This window comes from Salmo trutta, chromosome 36 (assembly GCF_901001165.1).
Source record: "Salmo trutta chromosome 36, fSalTru1.1, whole genome shotgun sequence".
NCBI classification, from domain to species: Eukaryota; Metazoa; Chordata; class Actinopteri; order Salmoniformes; family Salmonidae; genus Salmo; species Salmo trutta.
In genome coordinates, this window is record NC_042992.1 from 6,624,313 (window position 1) to 6,646,167 (window position 21,855).

A 21,855-nucleotide genomic window follows, 5' to 3' on the forward strand; every position below is an offset into this window, starting at 1 on the left:
GCTAGCTAGTTAAATTGCCATACATGTTTAATGCTTTTTGACCTGTCCCCAAATTAATGTAATTGGTTCAGAGTTTGTTTTGATATTTTAACCTGCTTGTCGTGAATTTATGCAGGATGGCGCACGAGCGCAGCCGGTTTGGGTTCCGTGTTAGATGCCGTTGAATTAACGTTTTTGTAGTTCTGAGTTGAGGGTTTGAACTACATAATATTTTTTTCCCCAAGATTGTCAGTTACGCACTTCCGTGGTTCATGACGTATTTCCTGTGTCGGTTGGCAGGAGGAAACGCAGCAGGCAACACCGAGGTGTATTTATTGAGTTGGATCAAGAAGGTAATCAGTCATTTTTATTTTCTAATAAAGTACCTAAAGCTTATTCCAAGTATGTATCATGACTGTGCGATATGTGAGGTGTCGTGTTTCTTGGGTGTGTTCCATAGCGTAGAGCTAAGATAGAAAGCTAAATGCTAAGTTAGCTTGCTAACTAACGTTATCTAAACAGCACGAATTTCTGTTTAAAGTGAAACTAGTTATGTATTTGGTTGCTAAGAGAAGAGGTCTTGTTTCACTTGCTAGACAAAGCTATTAAGTTGACTTTCCAAAATGTCAACTATTCGCGTAGTTAGCTACACTTTTGGCCGAGTTTAAATTTCACTTCGTTAGCATACCACATATATGTATTCTTTGCTTGCTAGCTAGCTGTTCGCCATTTCAGATAAATTAATATTGCTTATGTAAAATGTTTCAACACATTTTCTGGTAAGGTGTACTGTCTTGATTTCCGGTGACCAACTCCACTCCTTGGTGAATGACTGAGTTCACCATACAGTAGAGTTTAGTCCGCAAGCTAACTAATAGGTTTAGACTACACTAACACATCCCCATTGACGTTTGGCAGTTTAATTTTCGGCGTATTCGGATCTGTAACTCACGCCACAGTTTGTCGTTTCCCTATACAAACACAGTGCTCGATGAACATTCTGAATAATATCTGTCTCAGACGTTTCATCATGAAGAAACAGGACACACAAGAGTCGTCCACGCAGGGCAGTGATGCAGCCCCTGGCACAGGAGAGATGGAGGGAAGCAAGACGGCAAAAGATGTTACAGACGCTGGCAGCCCTAAAGAGCAAGAGCAGGACATGCCTTCACAAGCTGATGGGGATGAAAGTGCAGGTAAAGTTAGCGCTGTGTTTCATCGGTTGTCACAGATGTGATGGAACTAATGCCACGTTCATGTGCTAGTCTAGTCAGAACTAGGTAACTGGAATTTTGGACCTGCTATAACTGGTTGAATGAGGCATGTGTATAACTACAACCAGGCAAGTCTGAAATGTCAGAGTTCCAACTAGCATGTGAACGCGGCATAATGGCACTAGTCAAATGCAGTCATTTTACAGTGGACTTCTTGTGACTGGGCTGGCTCTTTCTCTCTAGCGTTGAATAGCTATCACTGCTCCTATCCACAAAGTCAAGTCTGGCAGTATTCAAATAATGAACATACTCCTCCAGCTCTCAACTGAGCTGGGAACCATCAACAACACTCATGACACTGAATTTCTACGTCCATATAGGCAGGACTGTTACGACTATGGCAGCAGCATAGCTATACATTGTGACGTTGATATGTGAAGGCTTCCATACAGCCGTTACACCATAGCTAGTGTAAAGCACATTTTTCAACTAACCTTTACATGGCAGTTACCACTGAGGTGAAAGAAATGGTAAGAGGACGCCGTACCGGGAAAAACGTGAGCCTATCACAAAAATTAAAACATTACTGGCTGTAAGTCGCATGAACGGGGAGTGAATGGACTTAAACATATGGAAATACGCTCCCAAATGTGAAGTGGATTCGACGATAACTTACATTTTGCCACAGCGTAGATGTGTGTTCAAGACGCGCGCAGACAGCAGTGGCCTATTTGACAATCACTGAATGTCATTCATTGTAACAATGTCTCTTTCCATTCATCAATGGCAGGTGTGCAGTTCTATGGATACAGGATGAACGTGTGCAGGTAGCCAGGCTTACAGGATCCCTGTGAAGCCATTTATTTATTTATTATTATTTATTTTTTGACAATCGGATGAAAAATGTCTAGCTAGTTTCATGGCACAATAAAATAATACATTTTAAAAGTTAAATGACACATCTTTACTATTAGATCAACTGAGTTCCTTTTTAAATGATTAGGGATTCTATATGGAATTATATCATTAGGCCCATAACAATTTTTCATAAAAGACCTCCCTTACAGGGAAGAAATAAAATCTACTTTCGCCCCTGCTTACTTCTCAGCTTGGAACGTACCAATGTCTTTAACTCCCATCGCTAGTTGCAGGTGGAATTTAGAAAATATTCACTTTTGTTAATACGTGAAATACATTTTTGCTCCATGAGGTCAATGTGTAGGTCGCCATATTGTCTGTTTCAGACGTTCTCTGATTGGTGGAGACCGGTGGGTGCAACTCGTCATGAGCACTGCTCCGAAATCAGGCGTCTCTTTGAATGACACTCACCAGTCTTGATCAATGAGTGATCTGAAAGAGAACATTTGGCGGTGTACACATTGTTGGATTTAATTTAATAACAGAGTATTTTCTAAATTCTAACGTTCCACCTGCAACTAGCGATGGGAGTTGGAAGACACCGGTACGTTCCAAGTAAAGAATTAAGTGAAGTATTGCCATGTAAAGGTTAAATTGCTGCCTTTGCTTTACATCAGGTAGGCTGTATGGAAGAACTCCCATGTCACCGTTCCAAAGTGTAGCTAGCAGTGCAGCTTTGTGGGTTTTTTCTTTGATTGTTGTTCTTTGAGTGTTTGTTTGCTTTGTTATTATAATTCATTTTTGTTTTCCCCCTTGTTGTTCTTACATACTTCAAAATCCAATAAGTAATTGTTATTGCTGCATTTAATTATTTTTTAACATCTTTCTCTCCGTCCTGTGTCTAGTGGCTGCCGTTTCCAACACAGCAGAGTCTGCAGCCGTCCCCACGGTCCCACCTGTAGAAGACCCTACCCCAGTCCCAGTCTCCACTGTAGCAGACCCTGTACCCCTCCCAGTCTCCACTGTAGCAGACCCTACCCCTGTCCCAGTCTCCACTGTAGCAGACCCTGTACCCCTCCCAGTCTCCACTGTAGCAGACCCTACCCCTGTCCCAGTCTCCACTGTAGCAGACCCTGTACCCCTCCCAGTCTCCACTGTAGGAGACCCAGTCCCAGTCTCCACTGTAGCAGACCCTGTACCCCTCCCAGTCTCCACTGTAGCAGACCCTGTACCCCTCCCAGTCTCCACTGTAGCAGACCCTGTACCCCTCCCAGTCTCCACTGTAGCAGACCCTACCCCTGTCCCAGTCTCCACTGTAGCAGACCCTGTACCCCTCCCAGTCTCCACTGTAGGAGACCCAGTCCCAGTCTCCACTGTAGCAGACCCTGTACCCCTCCCAGTCTCCACTGTAGCAGACCCTGTACCCCTCCCAGTCTCCACTGTAGCAGACCCTGTACCCCTCCCAGTCTCCACTGTAGCAGACCCTGTACCCCTCCCAGTCTCCACTGTAGCAGACCCTGTACCCCTCCCAGTCTCCACTGTAGCAGACCCTGTACCCCTCCCAGTCTCCACTGCAGCAGACCCAGTCTCCACTGCAGCAGACCCAGTCCCAGTCTCCACTGCAGCAGACCCAGTCCCAGTCTCCACTGCAGCAGACCCTGTACCCCTCCCAATCTCTACTGTAGGAGACCCTGTACTAGTCTCCACTATAACGGAGGTGGTGTCGTCTCAGTGTGACATGGCTGAGGAGCTGAGCCGCCAGCTGGAGGACATCCTCAACACCTACTGCCTGGAGGACAACGGGGAGGACGGAGTTAACCTGCCCAATGGCCAATCACACTGCCCCGTGCTCAATGGCCTGGCCAATGAGAAGGAGTTGGATGTCAAGCCGGGGGAGGTCAAAGTGAATGCCGGCGGAGCGGAGAAGGAGAAAGTGAGGATTCAAGAGAAGAAGAAGGTGAAGGGTCTGGGTAAGGACTGGTTCTGTTACTCTGTCTGAAACCAATCCCTGGGGTTCTGTTACTCTGTCTGAAACCAATCCCTGGGGTTCTGTTACTCTGTCTGAAACCAATCCCTGGGGTTCTGTTACTCTGTCTGAAACCAATCCCTGGGGTTCTGTTACTCTGTCTGAAACCAATCCCTGGGGTTCTGTTACTCTGTCTGAAACCAATCCCTGGGGTTCTGTTACTCTGTCTGAAACCAATCCCTGGGGTTCTGTTACTCTGTCTGAAACCAATCCCTGGGGTTCTGTTACTCTGTCTGAAACCAATCCCTGGGGTTCTGTTACTCTGTCTGAAACCAATCCCTGGGGTTCTGTTACTCTGTCTGAAACCAATCCCTGGGGTTCTGTTACTCTGTCTGAAACCAATCCCTGGGGTTCTGTTACTCTGTCTGAAACCAATCCCTGGGGTTCTGTTACTCTGTCTGAAACCAATCCCTGGGGTTCTGTTACTCTGTCTGAAACCAATCCCTGGGGTTCTGTTACTCTGTCTGAAACCAATCCCTGGGGTTCTGTTACTCTGTCTGAAACCAATCCCTGGGGTTCTGTTACTCTGTCTGAAACCAATCCCTGGGGTTCTGTTACTCTGTCTGAAACCAATCCCTGGGGTTCTGTTACTCTGTCTGAAACCAATCCCTGGGGTTCTGTTACTCTGTCTGAAACCAATCCCTGGGGTTCTGTTACTCTGTCTGAAACCAATCCCTGGGGTTCTGTTACTCTGTCTGAAACCAATCCCTGGGGTTCTGTTACTCTGTCTGAAACCAATCCCTGGGGTTCTGTTACTCTGTCTGAAACCAATCCCTGGGGTTCTGTTACTCTGTCTGAAACCAATCCCTGGGGTTCTGTTACTCTGTCTGAAACCAATCCCTGGGGTTCTGTTACTCTGTCTGAAACCAATCCCTGGGGTTCTGTTACTCTGTCTGAAACCAATCCCTGGGGTTCTGTTACTCTGTCTGAAACCAATCCCTGGGGTTCTGTTACTCTGTCTGAAACCAATCCCTGGGGTTCTGTTACTCTGTCTGAAACCAATCCCTGGGGTTCTGTTACTCTGTCTGAAACCAATCCCTGGGGTTCTGTTACTCTGTCTGAAATCAATCCCTGGGGTTCTGTTACTCTGTCTGAAATCAATCCCTGGGGTTCTGTTACTCTGTCTGAAATCAATCCCTGGGGTTCTGTTACTCTGTCTGAAATCAATCCCTGGGGTTCTGTTACTCTGTCTGAAACCAATCCCTAGGATTCTGTTACTCTGTCTGAAATCAATCCCTGGGGTTCTGTTACTCTGTCTGAAATCAATCCCTGGGGTTCTGTTACTCTGTCTGAAATCAATCCCTAGGATTCTGTTACTCTGTCTGAAACCAATCCCTGGGGTTCTGTTACTCTGTCTGAAACCAATCCCTAGGATTCTGTTACTCTGTCTGAAACCAATCCCTAGGATTCTGTTACTCTGTCTGAAACCAATCCCTGGGGTTCTGTTACTCTGTCTGAAATCAATCCCTAGGATTCTGTTACTCTGTCTGAAATCAATCCCTAGGATTCTGTTACTCTGTCTGAAACCAATCCCTGGGGTTCTGTTACTCTGTCTGAAACCAATCCCTGGGGCGTATTCCTAGATGCTTGTCGTTGATCTGAAATGATTGGCTGCGTGTTGGTCATCGATTATGGTCTTCAGGACCAGGATTGGTCACTAATATCTAGCTGTCATCCATCAGATTATTTTAGTCTTACATGTGGTGGCTAGGAGTTTAAGGCTGGACAGCTTCCCCTTTGTGTGTTGCTGAGTCCCAGTTGTGATGAGGTGGTGTTGCACTGAATGTGTTCCCCCTCCTGTGTGTTGCTGAGTCCCAGTTGTGATGAGGTGGTGTTGCACTGAATGTGCTCCCCCTCCTGTGTGTTGCTGAGTCCCAGTTGTGATGAGGTGGTGTTGCACTGAATGTGTTCCCCCTCCTGTGTGTTGCTGAGTCCCAGTTGTGATGAGGTGGTGTTGCACTGAATGTGTTCCCCCTCCTGTGTGTTGCTGAGTCCCAGTTGTGATGAGGTGGTGTTGCGCTGAATGTGTTCCCCCCTCCTGTGTGTTTCAGGTAAAGAGATCACCCTGCTGATGCAGACCCTGAACACTCTGAGTACACCAGAGGAGAAACTGGCAGGCCTCTGTAAGAAGTATGCTGAACTGGTAAGTAGTAACTCTCATAAACGCTTTGACTCGGGTGTGTTTGATTTAGTTAATATCTTTTCATTTGAGCATGCTAGCCAACCTCTCTTTTCTAGCACCTCCATCTGTGTATCAGACAGTAGTAGTTTGTCTCCTTGTGTTGGGGAATGGTCAGGGCAGTGACCTACAGGGTGACGGTCAGGGCAGTGACCTACAGGGTGACGGTCAGGGCAACTGGCTGATGGAGCAACACCGAGGGGAAACTGCTGTACGGTGTCTTTACTGGACAAGGACATGGCTGACACACCCAGCTTCCCTTGGCAGCCTGACTTGTTTCCCTAGCCTTCCATCAGTAGACTTATAGGAGCCATTTTATCAATAGCTTTTCATCTAGGTGTAATTGAACAGCTGTAATAGGATTTTCATGCATTAAACTATTTTCCGTTTGTGCGCCTGCGTGTCCATTTGTGTGCGTGTCCTTGTGTGTGTTGTGTGCATTCGTCCCCCTGTGTGTGTTTGCACGTGTGTTTAGCTGGAGGAGCAGCGGAACAATCAGAAGCAAATGCGTGTCCTGCAGAAGAAACAGTCTCAGCTGGTGCAGGAGACTGACCACCTGAGGAACGAACACAGCAAGGCCATCTTGGCACGCAGCAAACTGGAGTCACTATGTAGGGAGCTGCAGAGACACAACCGCACACTCAAGGTAAAGGATGGTGAAGCCGGTACTTCCACTCTAGGTAAAGGATGGTGAAGCCGGTACTTCCACTCTAGGTAAAGGATGGTGAAGCCGGTACTTCCACTCTAGGTAAAGGATGGTGAAGCCGGTACTTCCACTCTAGGTAAAGGATGGTGAAGCCGGTACTTCCACTCTAGGTAAAGGATGGTGAAGCCGGTACTTCCACTCTAGGTAAAGGATGGTGAAGCCGGTACTTCCGCTCTAGGTAAAGGATGGTGAAGCCGGTACTTCCGCTCTAGGTAAAGGATGGTGAAGCCGGTACTTCCGCTCAAGGTAAAGGATGGTGAAGCCGGTACTTCCACTCAAGGTAAAGGATGGTGAAGCCGGTACTTCCACTCTAGGTAAAGGATGGTGAAGCCGGTGCACAGTACGCTTTCAGACCTGTAAACATGCACGCATTTTGCGTACCAGCTACGCAATTCTCTGTCCATGTACGAGATCCGAGTTAGAAGTACGCAGAAATGAATAGGGCCGGATAAAACATTTTTATTTGCATTTATTTTTATATTTTAATATCCACTGAGTGAACCTAATGTCCCGATTCTCGAGCTGCAACACACAGACGTGTACGGCGTTTGTTAACGGACATGGAGATGAATACATTATTATTGGAAGTGTCTGCCCCCGTGTCTGCCCCCGTGTCTGCCCCCGTGTCTGCCCCGTGTCTGCCCCCGTGTCTGCCCCCGTGTCTGCCCCCGTGTCTGCCCCCGTGTCTGCCCCCGTGTCTGCCCCCGTGTCTGCCCCGTGTCTGCCCCCGTGTCTGCCCCGTGTCTGCCCCCGTGTCTGCCCCCGTGTCTGCCCCCGTGTCTGCCCCCGTGTCTGCCCCCGTGTCCGCCCCTCCTCCTGTTGTGATGCTGAGTTTGCCGGCTGTCAGCTGTACGTAAACACTTGTACAAATCTCTTTTCGACTTCGTGTGTTGTGGAAAGGTAAACACTAATTGTTTCAAGCTAACATTAGCGAACAGAAGATGGACATTCAGTGGGCTCTGAAGTACCAGCAGTTCACTCGCATTTGCTAGTGAAGGAAATTAAATGCAAATACGAAAAATAACAGGTCGCATTTTTGCTAGAGTGATACATTTAATTCTGCGTCCCATTTAGTTGTATTTTCCACATAACATTACGAGGATCACGCAACCTGATTAGACTGTAATTATGATCCACGTCACAAAAAGCATTACAAAAGTATAATCAAAAATAAATATAAACATCTTGGCATTAAATGGAGTCGGGAGTTTAGAAGATTGCGCGAGGAAGAATGATTGAGTGTCCAGTGGGGTTGCACATTTTGGGGAATATTCAGAGGTGGAAACATTCCATGGGAATATATGGGAATTAACAGAAATGTATGCAAATTAATATGAATACCATTTAAATGTAGATATTTTTTGCATTGCATATATTTACCATATCATATGGAGACATAAACCTTTTACCTTATCATAAGTAGACATAATTGCAAATGATTAAATCCTTCCAATAGAAATGTAAAAACGTTTGTTTCGTATTGACCTTTAATTAAATGACTTGACTCGTCACATGGTGTGATTTCACTGAACAACCAAAGAAAGGGAATATTGAATTACATTTACATTTACATTTAAGTCATTTAGCAGACGCTCTTATCCAGAGCGACTTACAAATTGGTGCATTCACCTTATGATATCCAGTGGAACAACCACTTTACAATAGTGCATCTAAATCTTTTAAGGGGGGGGGGGGGGTTAGAAGGATTACTTTATCCTATCCCAGGTATTCCTTAAAGAGGTGGGGTTTCAGGTGTCTCCGGAAGGTGGTGATTGACTCCGCTGTCCTGGCGTCGTGAGGGAGCTTGTTCCACCATTGGTGTGCCAGAGCAGCGAACAGTTTGGACTGGGCTGAGCGGGAACCGTGCTTCCTCAGAGGTAGGGGGGCCAGCAGGCCAGAGGTGGATGAACGCAGTGCCCTTGTTTGGGTGTAGGGCCTGATCAGAGCCTGAAGGTATGGAGGTGCCGTTCCCCTCACAGCTCCGTAGGCAAGCACCATGGTCTTGTAGCGGATGCGAGCTTCAACTGGAAGCCAGTGGCGAGAGCGGAGGAGCGGGGTGACGTGAGAGAACTTGGGAAGGTTGAACACCAGACGGGCTGCGGCGTTCTGGATGAGTTGTAGGGGTTTAATGGCACAGGCAGGGAGCCCAGCCAGGGAGCCCAGCCAACAGCGAGTTGCAGTAATCCAGACGGGAGATGACAAGTGCCTGGATTAGGACCTGCGTCGCTTCCTGTGTGAGGCAGGGTCGTACTCTGCGAATGTTGTAGAGCATGAACCTACAGGATCGGGTCACCGCCTTGATGTTAGTGGAGAACGACAGGGTGTTGTCCAGGATCACGCCAAGGTTCTTAGCACTCTGGGAGGAGGACACAAGGGAGTTATCAACCGTGATGGCGAGATCATGGAATGGGCAGTCCTTCCCCGGGAGGAAGAGCAGCTCCGTCTTGCAGAGGTTCAGCTTGAGGTGGTGATCCGTCATCCACACTGATATGTCTGCCAGACATGCAGAGATGCGATTCGCCGCCTGGTTATCAGAAGGGGGAAAGGAGAAGATTAATTGTGTGTTGTCTGCATAGCAATGATAGGAGAGACCATGTGAGGATATGACAGAGCCAAGTGACTTGGTGTATAGCGAGAATAGGAGAGGGCCTAGAACAGAGCCCTGGGGGACACCAGTGGTGAAAGCGCGTGGTGCGGAGACAGATTCTCGCCACGCCACCTGGTAGGAGCGACTTGTCAGGTAGGACGCAATCCAAGCGTGGGCCGCGCCGGAGATGCCCAACTCGGAGAGGGTGGAGAGGAGGATCTGATGGTTCACAGTATCAAAGGCAGCAGATAGGTCTAGAAGGATGAGAGCAGAGGAGAGAGAGTTAGCTTTAGCAGTGCGGAGAGCGTCCGTGACACAGAGAAGAGCAGTCTGTTGAATGCCCAGTCTTGAAACCTGACTGATTAGGATCAAGAAGGTCATTCTGAGAGAGATAGCAGGAGAGCTGGCCAAGGACGGCACGTTCAAGAGTTTTGGAGAGAAAAGAAAGAAGGGATACTGGTCTGTAGTTGTTGACATCGGAGGGATCGAGTGTAGGTTTTTTCAGAAGGGGTGCAACTCTCGCTCTCTTGAAGACGGAAGGGACGTAGCCAGCGGTCAAGGATGAGTTGATGAGCGAGGTGAGGTAGGGGAGAAGGTCTCCGGAAATGGTCTGGAGAAGAGAGGAGGGGATAGGGTCAAGTGGGCAGGTTGTTGGGCGGCCGGCCGTCACGAGACGCGAGATTTCATCTGGAGAGAGAGGGGAGAAAGAGGTCAAAGCACAGGGTAGGGCAGTGTGAGCAGGACCAGCGGTGTCGTTTGACTTAGCAAACGAGGATCGGATATCGTCAACCTTCTTTTCAAAATGGTTGACGAAGTCATCCGCAGAGAGGGAGGAGGGGGGGGGAGGAGGATTCAGGAGGGAGGAGAAGGTAGCAAAGAGCTTCCTAGGGTTAGAGGCAGATGCTTGGAATTTAGAGTGGTAGAAAGTGGCTTTAGCAGCAGACACAGAAGAGGAGAATGTAGAGAGGGAGTGAAAGGATGCCAGGTCCGCAGGGAGGCGAGTTTTCCTCCATTTCCGCTCGGCTGCCCGGAGCCCTGTTCTGTGAGCTCGCAGTGAGTCGTCGAGCCACGGAGCAGGAGGGGAGGACCGAGCCGGCCTGGAGGATAGGGGACAGAGAAATTCAAAGGATGCAGAAAGGGAGGAGAGGAGGGTTGAGGAGGCAGAATCAGGAGATAGGTTGGAGAAGGTTTGAGCAGAGGGAAGAGATGATAGGATGGAAGAGGAGAGAGTAGCGGGAGAGAGAGAGCGAAGGTTGGGACGGCGCAATACCATCCGAGTAGGGGCAGAGTGAGAAGTGTTGGATGAGAGCGAGAGGGAAAAGGATACAAGGTAGTGGTCGGAGATTTGGAGGGGAGTTGAAATGAGATTAGTGGAAGAACAACATCTAGTAAAGATGAGGTCAAGCGTATTGCCTGCCTTGTGAGTAGGGGGGGAAGGTGAGAGGGTGAGGTCAAAAGAGGAGAGGAGTGGAAAGAAGGAGGCAGAGAGGAATGAGTCAAAGGTAGACGTGGGAGGTTAAAGTCACCCAGAACTGTGAGAGGTGAGCCATCCTCAGGAAAGGAACTTATCAAGGCGTCAAGCTCATTAATGAACTCTCCAAGGGAACCTGGAGGGAGATAAATGATAAGGATGTTAAGCTTGAAAGGGCTGGTAACTGACAGCATGGAATTCAAATGAGGAGATAGACAGATGGGTCAGGGGAGAAAGAGAGAATGTCCACTTGGGAGAGATGAGGATTCCAGTGCCACCACCCCGTTGGCTCGATGCTCTAGGGGTATGCGAGAATACGTGGGCAGACGAGGAGAGAGCAGTAGGAGTAGCAGTGTTATCTGTGGTAATCCATGTTTCCGTCAGCGCCAGGAAGTCGAGGGACTGGAGGGTAGCATAGGCTGAGATGAACTCAGCCTTGTTGGCCGCAGACCGGCAGTTCCAGAGGCTGCCGGAGACCTGGAACTCCACGTGGGTCGTGCGCGCTGGGACCACCAGGTTAGAGTGGCAGCGGCCACGCGGTGTGAAGCGTTTGTATGGCCTGTGCAGAGGGGAGAGAACAGGGATAGACAGACACATAGTTGACAAGCTACAGAAGTGTTGTTTCTTGTATTATTGTCTCTTGTGTCTTTAGAGAACTGTTTCACTTTGATGTCCTTTTTCTTCTGTCCTGATTTTCTTTCTTTTCTTCTGTTAACTAGATATTCTTTGTTATTCTTCGTTAGCTAGCTAGCTTCTTCCAAAAGAGTCCCTAGCAACTGCTTAGCAACTGATAAACAATTCAGCTAGCTAAGATAACTACAATTTTATGAAAAATAGTAACTTTTTTCAAAAGCCTATCTTCTTTGTTTGTTGCTTGTTTTTTTGATCCCCAATGATCCATCGCATCTCCCAAAAATGTTTTCAACATCTGTAAAATGATAGTCTAGAAACTAAAGCTTTGGTTGTCTTCCTCTCAGGCTTCCATGTCTTCTCCCTGGACCTCCTCAATGTCCACCTCTTTAACATCAGACTCTGACGGCCTCATCTTCACTGTCACTTTCCAACCTGGTTGAGGGTGGCTCGTTGTAAGGCTCAAAAAGCCTCAAATGTACAGATATAGTTAAGCAGTTAGATTAAACAACTCCTTTGCAAGATAAATGTTTTAAAATTAAATGTGTATGGGAGCAGGTGAATTAACACTCCTCAGTTAGCAGGCTCAAGCAAGCTAAAACCCACATGGTAGCAAAAACTAACTAGCAGAAATTGTTAAAAAGTTAGAAATGATTTAAACACAAGTTGCTGTAGGCTACTATTTACTAGTTAACCAAAAATCATGTATGTCATATAAAATATATTCACCCCACCCAGTATTGTAATCAAAACTTACCAGAAAGCATGTAGTCCTTGGCTCAGACAGTGTAGTAGTGTGGGCTCAATAGCATCTCATTAGTGTGCAAGATCTTGAGAATCAGCTGTACATGTGATGGAAGAATGCACTGTGCATGCAGAGGGTTGCAATTCCATTGAATTGGTGATAGCTTTACCAAAATATGCCACAAGACCTAGAATTGCCTTGTGTATCCCACACAAAAAGTTCACTGTTATAAGCTAACTTTTTTTGATGAATTTAAGAAACATTCCCAAAATTCCCGGGCTTAACTAACTTCCCATGAAAATTTCCAGAAATTTCCCAGAAAGTTTCCGACCCTTTGCAACCCTAGTGTCCGGTATTAGCTATAGAGGCAACGCTTCTAAAATGCCTTCGCACTAGATTTGAGATTTTATCAATTTCGAAAATCTGAAATGATGTATGCGCTGCAAAGAAATGAACAGCGGTCGGAGTCCCTTTGCGGTAGCCTGCTGAACGGTGGTCGGATTCCCTTTGCGGTAGCCTGCTGAACGGTGGTCGGATTCCCTTTGCAGTAGCCTGCAGAACGGCGGTCGGATTCCCTTTGCGGTAGCCTGCTGAACGGCGGCCGGAGTCCCTTTGCGGTAGCCTGCTGAACTGCGGTCGGATTCCCTTTGCGGTAGCCAGTTTGCGGTCTGTGTCGATGTTATCATTTTGTTTTTATCTTTTCAAAATGATTTTGCTTTTAGTGTTGATTAGGAACTGTGACTAAAAAGCCAGTAACTTGTGATTGGCCCTGTTTGAGAAGTGACAAGTGTTCCCCTACTATAGAGAATAAACTTGGAGGCATGTGGTAAGAAAAACGTCAATGATAATTATCTCCTTTCTACACTGTACATGTAGTGGAATAAACATACAATCTGTGCTAATTCCACAACATATGTTTATTTTATATGTTCTGTACTTATCAGTATGAATCTTTTATGTTTTGTAAATACCTTTTCAGAGGACTGAACCAGGTGTGATCTATAATGTTTGTTTAAGCACATGAATCTCCAATTTGCCACGCGCACCTGGTACTCTTAAAAAGTTGGACAGGGTTGGCAGGTCTGGGTCAGCCCTAATGCGAATCAGTCGTCTCAGATTCATGAAGTGAACAGCTTTCTGGAATAAAATGGAGCCATACATTTTAAACTTAACTTTAACTTGCTCTTGCAGGATGACGGGATGCAGCGTGCACGTGTGGAGGAGGAGAAGAGGAAGGAAGTGACATCACACTTCCAGGTGAGCCACTAGCGTCATGTAAAGAGGGGATGAATGTCAAGTCTTTCCTTGATGCCTTGATTTATTGCCGCCATCTTCTCCAATGAGGTGACAAATTTAGGAAATACTTTGGACATTCACCCAAGGATTTAACACCTGTTGGTGTCTATTGGGATGTAACGTGTGTGTGTGTGTGTGTGTGTGTGTGTGTGTGTGTTCCCAGGTGACTCTGAATGACATCCAAGCCCAGATGGAGCAGCATAATGAGAGGAATGCCAGTCTGAGGCTGGAGAACTCTGAGCTGGCAGAGAAGCTCAAGAAACTCATCCAGCAGTACGAACTACGAGAGGAGGTGTGTTTGTAGTGGGGAGAATGGTGTGTTTGTAGTGGGGGGAATGGTGTGTTTGTAGTGGGGAGAATGGTGTGTTTGTAGTGGGGAGAATGGTGTGTTTGTAGTGGGGAGAATGGTGTGTTTGTAGTGGGGAGAATGGTGTGTTTGTAGTGGGGAGAATGGTGTGTTTGTAGTGGGGAGAATGGTGTGTTTGTAGTGGGGAGAATGGTGTGTTTGTAGTGGGGAGAATGGTGTGTTTGTAGTGGGGAGAATGGTGTGTTTGTAGTGGGGAGAATGGTGTGTTTGTAGTGGGGAGAATGGTGTGTTTGTAGTGGGGAGAATGGTGTGTTTGTAGTGGGGAGAAGGGTGTGTTTGTAGTGGGGAGAACGGCGTGTGTTTGTAGTGGGGAGAATGGTGTGTTTGTAGTGGGGAGAACGGCGTGTGTTTGTAGTGGGGAGAATGGTGTGTTTGTAGTGGGGAGAATGGTGTGTTTGTAGTGGGGAGAATGGTGTGTTTGTAGTGGGGAGAATGGTGTGTTTGTAGTGGGGAGAATGGTGTGTTTGTAGTGGGGAGAAGGGTGTGTTTGTAGTGGGGAGAACGGCGTGTGTTTGTAGTGGGGAGAATGGTGTGTTTGTAGTGGGGAGAATGGTGTGTTTGTAGTGGGGAGAATGGCGTGTGTGTGTTTCTAGGAGGAGCAGATGGGAGGTCTGCTGCTCTCTGCTAGGACAAGTCCATTGACTTTACACATCTAAAGCACACAAGGTGCAACTGCAGTAAATGTCAGGCCAATGTTGTGGACATGTGAGTATTAACCCCCCTGTCCTTTCTCTCAGCACATTGACAAGGTGTTCAGGCATAAGGAACTGCAGCAACAGCTGGTGGATGCTAAGCTACACCAGGCTCAGGAACTGCTCCTGGAGTCAGAGGACCGCCATCACAGAGAGAAGGACTTTGTGAGTAACAGTCAAATAATACGGTTGTTTGGTTAACGCTCTAGTCAACATATTCAACTCAATGAGTGTATTTATTTCTTTAACATTTTACATGATGAAATCACTTAATGCATCTCGTTTTCAAGAGCGTCCAAATGAAGACAAACTATACTTAGTCGCAATAATAATATGGCAACTAGAGGTCGACCGATTGTGATTTTTCAACGCCGATACCGATTAATCGGCAGATTTCTTTATTTGTGTGTGTGTAATAATGACAGTTAATCTACACATTTATTCCACGCATCTGACATCCCCTTTACCTCCTGAGCAACCAGTAAACATTCCCGTTTCGAGTGTTAGTGTTCAGAGTTTGTTATAACCAATTTATTGACGTGATTATGACAACGCTATAGGTCACATGCATGTGATGTATACATCTGTCATGTAAAGAGAGCAAGGGTTGAGGCAATGTTTTTCCTAAACAAATGAGGGATTTCGGTAACAGAACTTTTAGAAATGGCTCTTATGTTACAGCTTCAGTAACATGGACAGCGAGATAAATACTGTTGATGTTCTGTCGGTCGCTGCAACAGGGAGGAGAGACAGACAATGGGTGCTAATCACAGTCACTCGTTGTTTTTTTGGGGTTTTTTAGACGGCACAGCAAGTCTGAGCCCGGCCTGGTACAATCAAATCAATTGCTGGTCGGACTCCCTCTAGTCATTTGACTTTGTCTTAATTATTTAATCAAACCGTGTGCTTAAAGCATCAGACGAGCTCAGTGCATATAGTTGATTTGATTAAAACACAAGATAAATACACGCTTTAAAATTTCGACCAATCGTTTGGTCAAAGGAAAAGACGACTCTTGGTAGACCCAATATTTTTGGTATTTTTTTTAGTCGAGAAAAGCCCAATCTCATGTCTCTCCAGCTGCTGAAGGAAGAGGTAGTTTCAGACAATGGGTTAGGGTTGGTCTCATGTTGTCTCATGTCTCTCCAGCTGCTGAAGGAAGCGGCAGAGTCTCAGAGGATGTGTGAGTTGATGAAGCAGCAGGAGGTCCATCTCAAACAACAGGTAACTATCTCTCTAGGACTCTGTAGGACAGAGTGGATGCTCTACGATAAACATCTAGCTCTACGATAAACATCCTCGCTGTTTCCGCTGAGCTGTAAAGGTAATATGTGAATGAACTCTCCTCCCTCTGATCCCCGTTTCCCCTCTGATCCCCGTTTCCCCTCTGTTCCCCGTTTCCCCATCCAGCTGTCCTTATACACAGAGAAGTTTGAGGAGTTTCAGACCACTCTTTCAAAGAGCAACGAGGTGTTCACCACATTCAAACAGGAGATGGAGAAGGTGAGCCTGTGCGTGTGTTAAAATGGAGGCTGACCCATGTTTGAGTCCGCAGACCTGCCAACCTACACACAGTTTGAGGTCAAAGAGCGCTGGTACGAAAAACGATCCAGAAAATAGGATTCAAGTTGGCACGTTGTTGATTTTTGACTCAACCGTCTGAAGTTGGAGCTGAGCCAACTACCCGTAACCATGGTTTTCTCCCTGGATGACAGCTCTCCACTTTGTTTGTTGATACCACTGATGTGTGAGGGGAAAATGGAGAACAAACTGTTTGCCAAATACATTTTCCACTATGAATGTGTGTAAGTTAAGCACATAACCCAGGGTTTCCCCAAAATCTGTCTTCGGGACCCTAGTGGGTGCAAGTTTTGTTTTTTTCCCTAACACTACACAGCTGATGGTAATAGTTACCTAATCATCAAGCGTTGATTATTGTTAGGGTTCAAACCAAAACGTTCACCCCTTGAGTTCGGTAAACGTTGACATAACCACTTTTATAGTTAGCTCCTTCGCTAAGGCTTCATTACGTCAAAAGGTAGTGAGCTACAGCGTTTAGTCTACTAAGCGAGAACCATCTTGCCCGCACATGAGCGCCGCGAAGACGGTAGTAGGCGCGAGTGCATTGACGAGCAAGGAGACGTGCGGTACTTCAGTGCGCGTCGCTGCGTGGATGGAAACGGACATGGCAGAGAGCTGTTCTGCTAAATGCAGACCTTCAGAAAGTGATGTAACACTGTTAAAGATTAGCAGGATTTATGTTAACGAATCAGTCCTCTTCTGGAGTTCAACAGTAGGCTGCCAATGATGTCATGATAATCAGGTCACCGATGACGACAAGGCATGTTGAATGAATGGTAGCCTAGTGGTCGGGACCCCGGGTGGGTGAGGTCGGGGACCCCGGGTGGGTGAGGTCGGGGACCCCGGGTGGGTGAGGTCGGGGACCCCGGGTGGGTGAGGTCGGGGACCCCGGGTGGGTGAGGTCGGGGACCCCGGGTGGGTATCTGAAACAAGCTCATGTAGCCCTATTTCAGTTGTTTCATATTTCAAATAGTCTACACATACAGTAATCTAGACTACTACATTACATCCAGTAATTGAATTATTCTGAATTTTATCGTCAAACAAAACGAAGAAGCCAGTTTTACATTTTCACCGGACTATCTGCATAAAGACGCCTATTATTTCTAAAAGGTTCCTCTTCATGTTCACCTCCAGCAGCACCAACTTACTGTACGTGAAAATGGTGTGTTTCTGTTGGGTTTTTTTAGATACAGGAAGATAAGTGTTTACAATGACATCATCAATCAATTAGTATGCAATGCCTCCTCTGGTAAAAATCACACGATGCACACCGATGTCCTTGGGAACACTCATCATCCTCACTCTTGCTGGAGGTGATGAATATGAAGTTGAAAATTTATGAAATTTCCTTTTTTAATTAGAATAATCATGACCCCTTAAATTCAACCTAGAATAATCTGAACCTTTTATTGAGACCACCTTAATGTAATTTATAATCAAACATAAGACTTCTGTGTTGGCTACATTGTTTGATATCATTTAAGATGCTAGGTTCAGGAAATGGCAGGTTCAACTTCCTGAGGGGGAGGTTGACTGACCCCTTCCGGACCTCCCCCCTACCCAACCGTAGGCCTACAGAGGCTTCATACCCAAAGGGGGGACGTGGCCACTCAGATTTGTCCTACTACAAGCCACCTAGCAATTTTATGAAGTAGGCTTTAGCTATCACCGATAGGTTTCCAACCTTATAACTCAATACCCAGAAGCCATTTCAGGCTATCAATCAAGTTAGAGTAGCTAGCTTGTCTATAAAAATAATTTTAAAAAAAAATGTTTAAAGTAAGGAAACACTGTCATTGTGTAAAATTATTTGTTCGTAACTGACTTACCTAGTTAAATAAAAGTTAAATTAATAAAATACACCAACATAGTCTCTTAATAGGACATTGGGCGAACCAGAACAGCTTCAATGCACCTTGTCATAGATTCTACAAGTGTCTGGAACTCTATTGGAGGGATGTGACACCATTATTCCATGATATATTCGATTTGTTGGTGTTGGAAAACGCTGTCTCAGGCGCCTCTCCAGAGTCTTCAACAAGTGTTCAGTTGGGTTGAGATCTGGTGACCTGAGACGGCCATGGCGTATGGTTTACATCGTTTTCATGCTCATCAAACCAGTGACCGCTCATGCCACCCTCATTTACTCCAGTGTTTTCATTATTTTACCTGTAGTTACCTGTATTTTAGCTGTCATGCCTGCTGTCAAGATTGGTAGACTTTAGAAAACCAAGCAATAACTAAATGTACTGAATAAGACTCACATTCCTTTGTCTTTTACCCAGATTTTAGCAGAGATGCAGAGAAACATAATTAGTGTCTTTAAAAATATATTTATATAACCAACAGACAGCTCAAGATGTATGCTTAGATATGCAGAAAAATATACATAATTTTAGAATTAAGCATACTGATTATGGCTCTGGATTGCAGAGGAAAAAAGCTGTTTCAGGTGTTAAAAAAATGCTAAATTAATGATTTCCCCCCCCCCCCTCATGTACTTTGTGATTATACATTTCAGTGTATTTCTAGTTAGTTGCTGAGAGGCAGCCAAGTACCCATAAGTCTATAGACTACTGAGGCAGTCTTCTGCCAACATCATATTATTAGGCAACAACAAAAAAAGGTGCATGCCAAATGATTTGTGAGGTGTGGGTGTTTGCACGTGCGCCGTAGTGGGGCTGGGGGTGCCGCCGCCGCCACGCTGAAGTGGTACTTATAAAAATGATTCCCGGGTTGGCAGGCCTGTGTCTATCTTCGTTGTAGTCCGTGGTCATGTGACCTGTTTTGTGTCCTTTAGATGACAAAGAAGATCAAGAAGCTGGAGAAGGAGACGACCATGTATCGCTCCAGGTGGGAGAGCAGCAACAAGGCCCTGCTGAACATGGCTGAGGAGGTAGGCTGCACTCAGGATTTAGATCAATGAACGTGGCTGAGGAGGTAGGCTGCACTCAGGATGTAAATCAATGAACGTGGCTGAGGAGGTAGGCTGCACTCAGGATGTAAATCAATGAACATGGCTGAGGAGGTAGGCTGGACTCAGGATTTAGATCAATGAACGTGGCTGAGGAGGTAGGCTGCACTCAGGATTTAGATCAATGAACGTGGCTGAGGAGGTAGGCTGCACTCAGGATGTAAATCAATGAACATGGCTGAGGAGGTAGGCTGGACTCAGGATTTAAATCACTGAATGGGACTTTTAGATTAGTGTGAGTGTGCGTTTTTTGTTTTGTTGTGTAAAGTACAAGGTGTCTGTGACTGACTCTGTGTGTGTGTGTTCCCTAGAAAACTCTGCAGGAGCGTGAGTTTGACAGCCTCCAGGGGAAGGTAGGGAGGCTGGAGAAGCTTTGTCGGGCGTTGCAGAACGAACGCAACGAACTCAGCAAAAAGGTCCAGGACCTGAGCGCCGGCCCCTTGGACGACACCAACCCAGGAGATGAATCCACCTCCCTCCCCCCCATAGACTCCCAGGAGCCCAGCCCAGACCCCGACGACACCACCACCCCTAGCTCCCCCACACCCTGCTGCCGCTTCAGCCCAGAGTTGGACACTGAGAACCAGGCCTGTGCAGTCCCCCTCACTGCCCAGGAATGAAACCTCTCGCCTGGGCAACAACGCTCACACTCTCCTCTTCACCAACCAACTACCAGCCTGCAAGCCAAGCCACTTACTAGCGTAGGCGTCAAGAGTGTGGGTGTTTGTAATTCCCTCAGGAATAAGATGGAAGTTGTCCCCTAACCACAGATCTTGGATCAGTTTCCATTTCGTCCAGCCTAACTTAAAACCCAATAGGGCGGTGCAAGAAAATCTGGTCCTGGATCTGCAGTCAGGTAGCAGCTTCTACTTACTCTGGTTCTCCCCCTCTGGAGAGTTGAAGGTGATGTCAGTCAGGGAAGATTGTGCCGCCTTGAAGGTTCTTATCCTGCGTTTTGGGTCTTTTGTCCATTCCTTTGAGAACTCCTGTACACAATGTTCATGTAAATCACAAGCTAAAGAAAGTCTGTGCCCCAAATGTCACCCTATTCCCTAAATAGTGCCCTATATTTCACCAGAACCCTAGATAATGTTGGACCAGAAGAGTATTTAGTAGGTGTGTGTCTCCATCGGTCTTTCTTTCTTTTTTGTGTGTGTGTGTGTGTCATATAGAGAGACGGTGAAGCTGCAGATGTCTGGCCACAGTTGGACTTCAACCCAGAGCATGTAGGGATCATCTGTTCAGTTCAGAGATCAGTGTGTATATCTCTAGGTTGGGGATGTCTTGAAAATAGGCACTTTCTTTCATTCTGTTCTAGATATCGTTGTTTATCCCAGAACCAGAGGTCCGGAGCGTTAATGGATTCATTCTGTTCTAGATATCGTTGTTTATCCCAGAACCAGAGCGTTAATGGATTCATTCTGTTCTAGATATCTTTGTTTATCCCAGAACCAGAGGTCCGGAGCGTTAATGGATTCATTCTGTTCTAGATATCGTTGTTTATCCCAGAACCAGAGGTCCGGAGCGTTAATGGATTCATTCTGTTCTAGATATCGTTGTTTATCCCAGAACCAGAGGTCCAGAGCGTTAGTGGATTCATTCTGTTCTAGATATTGTTGTTTATCCCAGAACCAGAGGTCCAGAGCGTTAGTGGATTCATTCTGTTCTAGATATTGTTGTTTATCCCAGAACCAGAGGTCCGGAGCGTTAGTGGATTATGTACGTATTCTTTAGGAATCTTGCACAATCGGTGGATCCACACAAAGTACTCTTAAACCAGGGGTGTGTAATCTCTAGGAACCAACAGGAAACAAATAAGGCAAACCAGGGAAGGGACTGAACTGAACTTGTCCAATAAGAAACTTGTTTTCCGTTGCAAAATGTTAAGCTACGGTGTGCACTACTGAATACACCCCAAGAATAGAGGAAATAGCCTTGTTTTGGTTTGTTTCTTTATATCATGTTACACAGCAAGAGTTTGTAGACTGTTATTTTAACACCTGTGTATCTAATGGAGAAACACCACTATAGATAGATAGATATATATCAGTCACATGTTTTCTTAATTGTTAAGTAATTGAGATTTTTTTTGTTCGTCATCATTCCCACAATATGCATGTATCCATTCCACACGCTCATATTCCTTGTTTTCAAATTTAATTCTACAACATTTCATCCCATGGAATGTTTTTGTTTTTTCATGCTGCCTTTCCTTGCTATCATGACCATGTATATGTTTAAGATGTAAGATTCCATAACCACTGAAACAGATATTGAAATGTACTGACCAAGGTGGCTACCAATAATGAATTCCTGTGTGTGGGTGAGTATACGCATCTTAGCAAGATTGTTGAATCACAACTCGGATAGTTCGATTTGTTAATCAGGTGCAGTAATAAAATATTTTAACTGATATTTCTATGCAACCCCAGCCTCGCTATTTAGTTTTGTGGCAGTTTGATTTGACAAGAACTTAACAGAGAATGTATTATCCTCTCCAGTCCTCGACACACTGTCCTGGGGTGTATTCACTAAGAACCAAACGTT

General features: G+C 46.1%; 1 protein-coding gene across 6 annotated transcripts; it reads left to right on the top strand.

The window, feature by feature from the left end:
• The first annotated feature begins 241 nt into the window (after window positions 1-241).
• LOC115176316 (alpha-taxilin) lies at window positions 242-21,739 on the top strand. 6 transcript variants are annotated; one of them, XR_003872216.1, is made up of 13 exons: window positions 242-332; window positions 1,000-1,175; window positions 2,957-4,021; window positions 6,129-6,220; window positions 6,732-6,902; window positions 13,587-13,652; window positions 13,855-13,983; window positions 14,796-14,915; window positions 15,900-15,974; window positions 16,161-16,253; window positions 19,135-19,230; window positions 19,620-20,945; window positions 21,006-21,739. XR_003872216.1 is itself a non-coding variant. In XM_029736260.1 (13 exons), exons 3-13 carry the CDS (start codon window positions 1,076-1,078, stop codon window positions 19,926-19,928), a joined length of 2,316 nt encoding a protein of 771 aa, XP_029592120.1. In that variant the 5' UTR covers window positions 262-332; window positions 764-842; window positions 1,070-1,075; the 3' UTR covers window positions 19,929-21,739. The 6 variants fall into 6 exon arrangements, 3 of the variants coding, with proteins under 3 accessions (XP_029592119.1, XP_029592121.1, XP_029592120.1); XR_003872217.1 differs by having other exon boundaries at window positions 19,620-20,653; window positions 20,766-21,739; XR_003872218.1 differs by having other exon boundaries at window positions 19,620-20,653; window positions 20,886-21,739.
• Window positions 21,740-21,855: the final 116 nt, after the last annotated feature.

Excerpts from the sequence above, each read along its gene's own strand:
- LOC115176316 (XM_029736259.1), top strand. The coding sequence starts at position 1,010 with ATGAAGAAACAGGACACACAAGAGTCGTCCACGCAGGGCAGTGATGCA. Across the intron at positions 13,984-14,795 it reads AGTACGAACTACGAGAGGAG|CACATTGACAAGGTGTTCAG; the intron begins GTGTGTTTGTAG and ends CCTTTCTCTCAG. Across the intron at positions 15,975-16,160 it reads AGGTCCATCTCAAACAACAG|CTGTCCTTATACACAGAGAA; the intron begins GTAACTATCTCT and ends TTCCCCATCCAG.